The sequence below is a fragment of the Rosa rugosa genome, chromosome 1, assembly GCF_958449725.1.
Source record: "Rosa rugosa chromosome 1, drRosRugo1.1, whole genome shotgun sequence".
NCBI classification, from domain to species: domain Eukaryota; kingdom Viridiplantae; phylum Streptophyta; class Magnoliopsida; order Rosales; family Rosaceae; genus Rosa; species Rosa rugosa.
Genome location: NC_084820.1, coordinates 31,018,275 through 31,029,742, shown reverse-complemented (window position 1 = coordinate 31,029,742; position 11,468 = coordinate 31,018,275). Strand labels below are relative to the sequence as shown.

The 11,468-nt window shown below is 39.5% G+C and overlaps 1 protein-coding gene across 1 annotated transcript; it reads right to left on the bottom strand.

Annotated features, from left to right (window-relative positions):
• Positions 1 to 269: 269 nt before the first annotated feature.
• LOC133724632 (auxilin-related protein 2-like) lies at positions 270 to 7,567 on the bottom strand. The gene is made up of 8 exons (XM_062151400.1): positions 6,651 to 7,567; positions 3,829 to 5,437; positions 3,628 to 3,754; positions 3,426 to 3,523; positions 3,194 to 3,259; positions 1,982 to 2,071; positions 1,271 to 1,447; positions 270 to 830 (listed from the first exon to the last, which is right to left on the bottom strand). Exons 1-8 carry the CDS (start codon positions 7,268 to 7,270, stop codon positions 792 to 794), a joined length of 2,826 nt encoding a protein of 941 aa, XP_062007384.1. The 5' UTR covers positions 7,271 to 7,567; the 3' UTR covers positions 270 to 791.
• Positions 7,568 to 11,468: the final 3,901 nt, after the last annotated feature.

Sequence of the window (11,468 nt, the reverse complement as noted above, 5' to 3'; positions counted from 1 at the left end):
TGAGTTCTTTCTGTTCACTGAAGCAATCAAACCACTAATACATCTTGTAGTAATTACATGCACACATGCCAATCACCAACTTAGCCTCAATTGCAAAGAAAGCATGTCATGCAATCTTAGAGTAAGATTAACTAGAAGTCTTTCATAAGCTCAATGGAAAATAAATAAGAAAGCATGATAAGTACTTCAGCTTTACCCAAATTGGCTGTTACTCGAGAATTAGACTTGTTACAGGAAACAACATAGGAAGCAGATCAAGTCTTTTAGACTTCAGAGCTCAATCATCACTGATATATTAATGTTTTGATATCAATACAAATAATGGTGTATACATATTCAACAGAATGTGCTATATCACAAAACAAATATGAAAATCAGGGCAAAATCTGCCCGGGCTATATTAACTTGGGTGAATCACTGAACAAAAGTTGATTGTGATACCACAATATGGTATTCTACATCAACTAGCTTTTTCTATTTTTCAAAAGCCATCTTTTGGAAATCCTATAAACCCTGGATTTACTCCCCTAAACAAACAATTACAAGAGGAAAAAGAGAAAAGAACAAGGGGAAGAAAAAAGGGAAATATAAGAGAATACCCTCCAGGCATCTTCGGATGGCAAACGGAAACCTCTCTCGGTATATTCCACATTAACCCAAAAATTCTACCATCACTGATACCGGTACAAAGTCTTTTCTTCCGGAAAGCAAGCAGAATTTTTTCTTCTTCTACGACAAATGATATCATTGCCAAATGGAGTAGCTCGTAGTGGAAGAATCATTGAGGGAATTCAAAATAGCTCCTCTGAATTGAACTTGTTCCAAGCTTCCTATTACCGTGCCACAAAACTCAGTGAGTACGATTTCAAAAGATGAAACAAAAGTAATCAGACTAGTAGAGTAATACTGGTTCCATGCCAAAATACCCAGACATGTGCGGTAATACCAATGCTAAATCAATATGTTATATTTCTGTAGCCTCACTAGTTGCAAATTTTCTGATGTAATTCCTAACAAAATCAGCATAGACAGAACCAAAGTTTAATGAAAAATAATTATGCTAAAGCAATCTGAGGATGAAGTTAAGAGAGAGTTGGGGGTAGTTCTATCTTCTCCTCCTTTTTCTCATATTGTTATTTCTAGGAAATGGTTTTTATCCCTCATACTTCAATGGAATTCTAATGGTTATTAATACATGAGGATTATATTCATGCATTTTTCAGTTCTGGAAAACAATCCATCATCTTGATATGTAACACATATAATATACCTTAAGGAGGTCGAACACCTTCTCAGCTACATACTTCTGTTGAAGATTGGCACCTTTCTGTTGTACCTTATCAGGATGAATACACAAAGTTGCCTTTCTATATACTTTCTTCACTTGGGCAGCATTAATCATATCAGTCAAGGAAACTGGCTGCCAACCACATTCAGGCCACAGTACCTGATGATCATTTAAAAACAGGGTCAGTATAAGTTGTATAAAGTTTAGTATTTCACAAGATTGTCGAACCATTCATTTCAGCATAACTAGAGTGGAATACTTTGGACATACTTACGAAGAACATAAATTCTATATCTTGACTCATCCATGTGGCCCTAAAAATTAACTTAAGAAAAGAAACAACAGAAAATAACTGTCATAAACTGCCGCATGGAACTGGCAACTCAATAATGACCATCAAACAGCCATATGCAAGGAAACAAAAAAAAAATCATAATAAAACCAATTGAGGATTCCGCATCCAAAGATGCAGCCGTCCAAACAAAAAAGACAATGTCCATTTTCTTGCAAAAGATAATAATAAAAGTGAAAATAAAAAAGGGATCAATCATTCTACAATTGTTTTCCATGCAAATGCAGGCAGCATATCCTCATCATTGTGCCAAAATAATAATAATAGTATCATGAACAACAACAACAACAACAACAACATGGAGCATCTGAGAATGCAACAAATCAATAATGAAAACATACATATTGCATAGTTGACAGCAGAGCACGTAAATTTCCTTCTTTTCCTGCAGCCCAGCGCTTAATCTCAACATCTAGTGTTTCAGCAATTCTCTGAATGTGTAAATCATAAGACAATTAGTGATCAATCCAAATCATCATTTGATTTTCAGTATAGCTTAGCAGCTAAGAGAGAAACAAAGAAAGTCAGGAACGAGATATATATTCAAACAAAGAGCGAAGACTAAAACAGTAAATAATCCCCGTCATCATTAGAACATTCAGGATATTTTCAAACTTCAGTATCACCAGAATCCTTTAAAAAATCCATATCAGGAACAACTTTGAAGCACACAAATACTTAACTGGTTGTCACAAACCAACCGGTTGAGTCCAGTTTTAACTGAAAAATGGAAACAGTGTATTTTGAAGTTCACATCTTATACAAACAATCCCAACATATTTGCATCTTTCATTGAACATCATACCTATACATGCAAACAATCCCTTGTAGTTTACACTTCTGTATTGAAAACTTAAACCCTGACAATAACGAGTTCTGTGGGACGATGGTTGGGTTGATTCCACAGCAAATATGGTCGAACATCAGAGTTCAGTAGTCTTTTATTTTCCTTAAAATATAACATTCTTCTTATTGTTTCTAATTTAGAAATAAGCATTTTTCCAAAAGAAATACACTTTCACTTGCCTGGTGACATATGCATTGATACAAAACGTAATATCAACGAGAGAGAGAGAGAGAGAGAATGGTATAATACAATCACAAAGAGACAACAAACAATGAAAAAGCTTCTGAACATAAAAGTGCAATGTTCACAACAAAGCCAAAAATGGATTAAATCTGCATATGTGAGAACTTTTTGAACAATATTGCTTAAGAATAGGAAACTTTGCTTTCTCCATCCATAAGCGAAAACCCAAAAATTTACCATATAACTACTTAAGGATCTTGGCTTCAATCACTATGAGAATCTATGCAATACTGTAGTACCATAATAATCTATGCAGGGTTTCATTTTCTCATACAGATTTTGGATCATTCATATCAGGTTTTCATAATAACTGGAAAACAGAGAGATAAGAAGTAACACAAATTTTGGCACAAGTACTAGGTTAATTACAACTTGACTAAAATCATTCCACATATAAAAAAAATAAAAAATAAAAAACAAAAACAAAGAACAAATTAAGTAATGGCAAACAAGAGTTACTTACATGTCTCTCAGCTTGTTCTCTTTGGGCTTGAAGGTCTCGCTCGTTCTTTTCAGCAAGTGCTTTCACCTGGAAAACAGAAAAACAATCTCAACTTCTCAGAAACCATATCAAAAATTAACATGTCATACAGGCAGTGGGCTAAAACCAGTTCCGAGTGAATAGAAAGTATAGATCTTCTCTATTTTTAATAAAGAGGCCAAAAGTTTACAAATCTATTGAAAAAGACACATACCGTACGCTCCTTGGTCCTTTGGTGTCGTTCCAACCTGGCTCTTCGCCTTTCTTCAGTTTCTCCTTCAACTTCTTGGAACTCATTAGATGATGGAGCAGCTATTTGCCAGTATTATGATGAAAGTTCAGCCAACGGAACATCATAGGAAGAAATGAACATTTACAATAAAATCACTGAACTATAGTTTCAAGTACCAAACTACCTCCAAAAATTGATGAAAGATCATCAACAATATTTGTGGTTGAAGACGCTTTCTTTATGTTTGAGGAAGTTGATGTCTTCGGCACTTCAGGCTGTTGCCTGTTCTGAAAATGGGCATCAAAAGGATCCTGAAATATACAGCCAACTGTCAAAAACACAATTTCTCAGTGCTAATAAAAATATTTTGCAACATTGTACTTACCGATGAGTTAGCCCTGGGTCGTGGCGCACTGCTAGCCCGACCCATGTTGAAAAAGTTCTCAAGATCATTTTCATTCCTTTGTTGGCTCGCCCTCGCAGCAGCATTAGCCCTTTCTCGGGCCTCTGCAGCAGCCCTTTCCACCGCAGCACGCTCCGATCTTGTTCGAGCTTCAGCTTCAGACCTTGCTGCAGCAGTTCTCTCCCTTGCTTCCCTCTCCTTAGCTTCTGCATTAGCTCTTTCTCTGGCTTCTGCAGCAGCCTTTTCTGCTCTTAACTTTGCTTCTGCTGCAGCCCTTTCCCGAGCTTCAGATTGAGCTCTCTGAACTGCAGCCCTTTCAGCACGTGCTCTAGCTTCAGCATTTGCCCTGTCAACAGCAGCTCTCTCTGTTTTAGCCCTTTCAGCCTTACTGTGAGCTTCAGCTGCCGCTCTCTCACGTGCTTCCCTAGTAGCTCTTTCCACAGCTTGTCTGTTCTTCTCCTCCATCACCCTGGCTCTCTCCCTTTCCTTCTCAAGTTTCCTTTGCTCTCTTTCTTTGTCTTCCCACACCCTCTCAGTTTCCCTCTCTTTCTCCAGTCTCCTCTGTTCCATATCTTCCTCTTCGCTCTCCCTCTGCAGCCGTTCTTTTTCCTTCTCCTGTGCTTCTTTACTTCTCGCAGACTTTGTACTTCCTCTCTCTTTTGCCTGCCTCATTTTAAACTCAGCTTTATCCATAGCCTCCTTCACAGCATCAGTAACTGAGTTCCGCTCCGATTCTTCACCCGAAAGACCATTTGCATGTTCATCAAAGTTAGTTTGGCTCTTTCCCATGCCAAAATCGCCAAGTTCGTCAACTGAAGAAACACCAGAGCTCCTAGCTGCAGCAGAGGCTGATTTTGGAGCCTGAAAGAACTCAGTAGAGGATTCACTAGACTTCTTTCTTGAATTTGTAGAAGCAGGAGAACTCATTCTTGGCTTTGAAACCTGCACAGGTCTTGGAGGAGGTGGTCTTGAAGGTGGTGGAGCACTAGTAGGCTGAGTCATTAGAGGGATCTCTGATACCGTAAGCCATACATTATCTGATGAATCCAAGTTTTCTTCAGATCTTGAAGACCTATCCACCGGTACATTTGCTTCCTTGGCATTTACATACGAAGGTGGAGACATAGTTTGACCTGCAGATTTGTGAGAATCAGTCGAAACTGAAGGCATGTCAAAAAAGGTCTGATGAGGATCCCAATGATTTCCAACAGGAACCTTCCTCTGAGACTGGTTATCTGGACTTCTCACAGAAGACTTGGTTGATTCTTTACCAGTTGAACCTCTGCCATTATTTGTGCTTGTATCTGCCTTTAAATTACCACTATCCTTTCCCCTGAAACTCCTCCCTGAAGAAAATGCGGGGACCGACTTCCCAAGGCCATCAAAGGGATCTATATCATCAAATGCTCGCCCGTTATCAACAGACGGGTTATCAGCCTTCAAGCTTCCAGAATTAGAAAGTCTACTTATTTCCTCCAAGGGGTCATTAAACTGGCCTGCTACTCCAAAAGGATCGCCAATCACCTTGGAAGTTGTTGTTTTACTCACATTGGCAGTTGCCTCTGGGGGCCAGTTGGCTTCTGAGTTTGACCTGATACAAAAGCAATACAGCACAGATGCATAAGTCAACAACATATAGTCACACTCAAACATCCGCAGCATTGACTAAAAGAAAATTACGTCAGCACCGCAAGTCAAAGAACAATCAAACTGCATGTATTTATTAAGAGAAATAACAGTCTCTTCTATCACGAATGCTCATGAAGTTACCCAAAATGAACTGGTTAAACGAGTGCATGGCACTTCTCACCCATTGGGGTGTGTGCAGGGTGCAAATGCTACTGAAAGTTCGAATCATCTGCTGCTACATTGTTTATTGCACTATCCTTGTGGAGAAGATTGTTTAGGGAGACTCAAGTGAGCTGGGAGAATCCATCTTCATGTGATGCCTTATTGCGTGAGACATGATAAAATCTTGGGGGGGAAGAAGGGATGGTTCCTGGAGATTGTTGTGATGGCAATATGTGGGTGGTGTGGAGGAATACTCTAATTAGTCGAGATGACAACTTATCCAATAATAATTCCCCTAACTGAAAGTATGTCAGAATCTATGAACCTTTTATATATAAATTACTTTACATTTATTTCAGTGTTCTTCCTAGTGAAGTGTGGAAACACACATAAGATCAATGGTATATAGCGAGATATATATAATAGAGTGAGGAACTAGCAAACCCAGTAGCTGTGTTCAGCCCTCTCCTTATCTCTTCTTTAACAAGAATTATACTCAGTTTATAATGAATCGGTTCCCCTTCAAAGAACCATGCAACCATAAATATCAGGATATAAGGATTCTCAACAGAGAGAGACAGCTACAAAATTTGACGTTTCATCTACTGAAATTGCATATCCAACATGTTATGTGCCTTAAGTTTTCATTCTACCCAGTTCAGGAAATTCACACCACAACATTGCCTCACCAAAACCTAAAACCTTGGAGTACACCAAAAATTGTTAAGAGTTACAAAATCTCCCAATGAATAACAAGATTATCACAGCAGAACAGTATCACACAAAAAAACATGTTCAAATCCTGTTCCGATATAATCGAACAACACGTGGCCCATGAAAAGTGAGGCACAATATACAGTGCAACATTCACATAACTAACCATCAACTCAACCTCCACACTAGTACTGGCCAAAACCGAAAAATCATCACGTAAAGGAATCCAATTCAACTAACACAAATTGCCGAACAAAGTAGAATTCTGCCTTTATAGCAATGAGAGAAAGCAACAATACCTTTCAGTTTGGGGGCTGCTACTAGCTCCAAATCCAGGTAACAATTCATCGAAACCCGGCGGCACACCCACGTCAGCTTTCTGTGAGCTAGAGCTTTTCGACGACGACGCCGCCGGCTCAGCCTTGCCAAACCCACCGAGAAGGTCATCAAACGCACTACTATCACTCCCCCGCGGCGGCGGCGGCGGCGACGTCACCGTCGAGGAGAAAATGTCGTTCGCGGCTGAGCTCTTCAGCCCCGCAACGCCGTCGAAAATGTCCTCGTCGTAAACCGGCTTGTCGAAAACGGGGCCGGAATCGGCGACCTTGGAGGAGGCGGAGTCAGCGGGCCCACCGCCGCCGTAGATGGAATCCAAGTTGAAAGCTTCGGAATTGGTGGAGAACCTGGCCGAGCCGCCGAAGATGTTCTCAAAGTCTTGGGCTTTCGGGGCTCCGAAGATCGGGTCGCGATCGTCGGAGAAGGACCCGTTGAAGGAATTGGAGGTGCGAGTTGATCTGGAGGAGGGTCCGGTGGATCCGAGATCGAAAGCTGGGGGCTTTGAAGAAGAAGACATTGGGGCCGATTTGCCGGAGGGCTTGAAGCCGTAATCGGAGTTTAAGAGACCCGAGAAGTCGTTCATGGTGGCGTCTGGGATTTCTGGGTCTCTTGTAATTCTTCTGAATTGGTCTTCTTCTTGTGGAAGAAACAATGGAGGATCTGGAGGGGCAGATGTGGAATTACTATTAATGGAGGGTGATCATGGTGAAGAAGAAGGTGGGTGTTTGGGATCTGAAAATTTTGGTTTGAGAGAGAAAGATAATCTGACCTCTCCTCTGCCTCTGCTCTCTCTCTCTCTCTCTCTCTGCCCTTTTTGTTTTTTTGGAGTTTTGAATCTTTCTCTTCTTTATTTCATTCCTTCTTCTTCTTCTTCTTCTTCTTTGGTGAAATTTTGGTTGTCTTTTTTATTTGGAAATTAACAAGGGAAACAAAGATTTTTGTGGGCTATTTTTGGGGTAATCATTTACAAATTTTTTACACTCAGTTAAAACATATTATTTACTTTTCTAATGATGGACTTGAAAAGCAAAGTCCCCCATGGCCATGACCATGACCAAGACCAATGACCAACCATGAACATGATGCTATCCAAAAATGCATGGCCCTCTTTGCCAAAAAAAAAAAAAATAAATAAAAAAAATGCATGGCCCTCCCACTTTCGGGACTCTATCTGAATCAAGACAATAGAATTGCATCATCTCAACGGGGAAAATCAGTTGATTTGGACCTATTTCTGTCCCCAATGGTGGTTTGTATTTAGTCTGCTAATCCCATATAGTCCACCGTGCACCTCTTCACAGTTTCCAGCTCCGCAAATGCTAGAATTTATACGTTCACTGCTCTTCAATAGAGTTGGCAGTAGAAAACATTAAAGTAGGAAATACAACTTGTTAATGTCATAAAACCAATAAAGTAGTTTTCCCAATATGCTGATTATCAGAAATAAATTCGCCGACACAATGTTTCATCCTGCCACTAGGAAGTTGCACCCAATTCATAATCTGCTCCCTCACTAAGGCAAACAAGGCATATTGAGTACGCAGCCTAATACAGAGCCCACATAACCTTGCCAAGAGTTGACAGAGATTTATTGTAAATAAAATACACCTAAATTTGAAACAGATTAATAAATCTACATAAAAATAACATAAGCCCACTAGCAGAGGTCCAAAGATTGAAGACAAGCCCACAGACTTGGCTATGCCCACGACTCATGAGTGTTACGTCCCGGATCGCAAGTTGCTGGTTTACTGGTCATTTGGACGGTAAACAGATAAAATCTTTATTTTTCACCTACATTTTGATCATTTAATAGCTCTAAGAGTTGACTTTTTGTTCAGCTCAGTTTTTTCAGAAACTTACCAAATAACTCGCCCTATACACATAATTATATTTCGTAAACAACGATTTGCAAAATAAATACAATTCTAAAATGAACCCTCGTAAACCAACATCTCCTTTTCTTCTCGAATTTAACCCAAACTTCTCTATCAATAATTATTCATCTTAACTTCCTTCCACTGGCTTCCCTCTAACTCCAACACTTCCAATTCACAATTTTCCCAATTTATTCTTAACACCAAACCCCAATTTCTCATCCAAAATTCTACAACTTTACTTGGGCTAATACTAACACATTCTAGGAAGTATGCATGATAAAGCTTAAAAAGGATAAAAAAATGGTTATGAAAGGCCGCCAGAGGCCGCGGTGGCTCAAGATGGTCGGAATTCCAACTTCCAAAATCTTCTAACCTATATGCAATATTATACTCAAAAGAAATCCCATGAGGTAAGGAACAACTTTATACGTTGGAATTTCTCCAAATTCTCGATGGTTTGGCCGGAAATCGGAAAATAACCGAAAAAACTAAATCCGCTACAATAACATTCTTGGCTTCGATTCGTCGCCTATGGTGAATAATAGGATGAAGCCATATATGGATGCCTTGTTTCAAGACGAAGAGGTTGATGCTAATTTCATGGCCATAGGTGGCCGGACGAAGCAGCTGTGACTCTAGGAGGCTACGCTCATGAGAGAGGAAAAAAAATCAGGAAATTTTGAGCAGTAACTCGCCCTATACACATAATTATATTTCGTAAACAACGATTCGCAAAATAAATACGATTCTTAAATGAACCCTCATGAACCAACATCTCCTTTTCTTCTTGGATTTAACACAAACTTTTCTATCAACAATTATTCATCTTAACTTCCTTCCAAGCTTCCTTCTAACTCCAACACTTCCAATTCACAATTTTCCCAATTTATTCTCAACACCAAACCCCAATTTCTCATCCAAAATTCTACAACTTTACTTGGGCTAATATTAACACATTCTAGAAAGTATGATAAAGCTTAAAAATGATAAAAATGGTTATGAAAGGCCATCGGAGGAGGCGGAGCCGCACTGGCTCAAGGTGGCCGGAATTCCAACTTCCAAAATCTTCAAATCTATGTGCAATATTATACTCAAAAGAAAGCCCATGAGGTAAGGAACAACTTTATGCACTGGGATTTATCCAAATTCTCGAAGGTTTGGCCGGAAATCAGAAAATAGCCTGAAAACCCCAATCTGCTACAGTAACCTTCTTGGCTTTGATTCGTCGTCTATGGTGAATGATAGGATGCAAGGCATATATAGATGGAAACCTTGTTTCAAGACGAAGAGGTTGATACCAATTTCATGGCCATAGGTGGCCGGACAGAGCGGTTGTGACGCCGGGAAGCTACGCCGATGAGAGAGGAAAAAAAATCTAGAAATTTTGGGGACTTTTCCTAAATGGAAAGTTAGCTTGCTATTTATAAACACGAATTCAACATAATTACAAAACTGTCACTGACTTGAAACCCTTATAACTTCTTCGTTACAACTTTGATTTTAGTGTGCCACGTTTAGGTTTAATGTCTTCTACGAACTCGGGTTAATGTCATCTACAATTTTCATGAAGGAAATTTTCTAAAAAACTGAGCTGAACAAAAAGTTAACTTTTAGAGCTATTAAATGATCAAAATGCAGGTAAAAAATAAAGATTTTATCCGTTTACCATCCAAATGACCAGTAAACCAGCAACTTGCTATCCGAGACGTAACAATGAGTCCCTTGATCGTCCACCTTTCCGAGTCAGAACTACTGCACCGCAACCACAGAACCGCTGTGCCATCGAATCGCAGCCGGAACCAGTGACCAAACCACAACACTGTCGATCCTCCCCACCGCCGATTCACACAGACATCCAAGCCAGGTTGTCGAAGCACTCTAATAATGAAGCATCCCCAACAACCAGAGCCTCATCGCCATTGCTGTCGGATTACAGCTAGATCTATAACTCTGCATCGATTGAGCATCTCGCCCTCCCCCAGACTTCCACCACCTCGGCCAAAGCCGACTGTGATTAGCCTTTTTGGTTTTGCCCCAACTCGGCGATTGCGAACCTGTTCTCGATCTCGGCGGTTGCAGATCGTTAAAGCTCCACCAACAAGCGCCCTCTTTCTAACTGTACTCTGCCTCAGACCTTCACTGGCAAACTGATACTCTAGACTTACCCGTGTGACAATGACGTTCCAAAGACGTATCGCCGGATAGAACATCGGAACACAATTACACAAACGACTTTTCTTTGAAAAAATGAAAATGACACTTCTTTTCTCCAAGAAACGCGAAAACTTCTGTTAATTTTTTTATTTTATTTTAGTAGAAGGTAATCAATAATATTATTCATAAAATGGGAATTGTAAACAATGACTCTTTATTAGGAAAACATTTGAAAGAATGCAATTTTATTTGCTCTATTGTTATAACATATGGACAATCAGTGCAAGTTGTTAAACTTAAGGTCATAATCTATTACTAATAAAAACGGAAAAATCAATTTTAACATGATCCCCATATAATCTTTAACTCATATTCAAAATCAGCACTAAAGAGACATAACATGTAAAAACGTTTGAATTGGGTTAAAGGTCAAACCCTAGAAAAAGCTATGTAGTAATCGCCTTCATATAGACCTAGATGCCCCAAAAATCAATCCAATCCATATAACAAGTACACCAAAGTATGAAAGAATGCAAATGAGGCCGAATCCGGCCCAATCCTAGTAGATAGTTGATAAGAGGAGATCCAGTAAGTTTCTTTAGACTAATCATTCGCCTACAAATTTCCGAGTAACACAACCAACACAATGCCAAACTTTAATTCCACAAACTTCCATCTAGTCGTCAATAGAAATATTGCAATCCACAATCGCTTGTTGCACACCTTTGCTACATACCTAAAGAGGAA

What these genes read in the sequence shown, in the direction of transcription:
- LOC133724632 (XM_062151400.1), bottom strand. Translation starts at nt 7,270, where the DNA reads ATGAACGACTTCTCGGGTCTCTTAAACTCCGATTACGGCTTCAAGCCC. An exon ending in AGCAGCCCCCAAACTGAAAG is followed by an intron (nt 5,438 to 6,650) that starts GTATTGTTGCTT and finishes CTTTTGTATCAG; the next exon opens with GTCAAACTCAGAAGCCAACT. An exon ending in GACCCAGGGCTAACTCATCG is followed by an intron (nt 3,755 to 3,828) that starts GTAAGTACAATG and finishes TGTATATTTCAG; the next exon opens with GATCCTTTTGATGCCCATTT.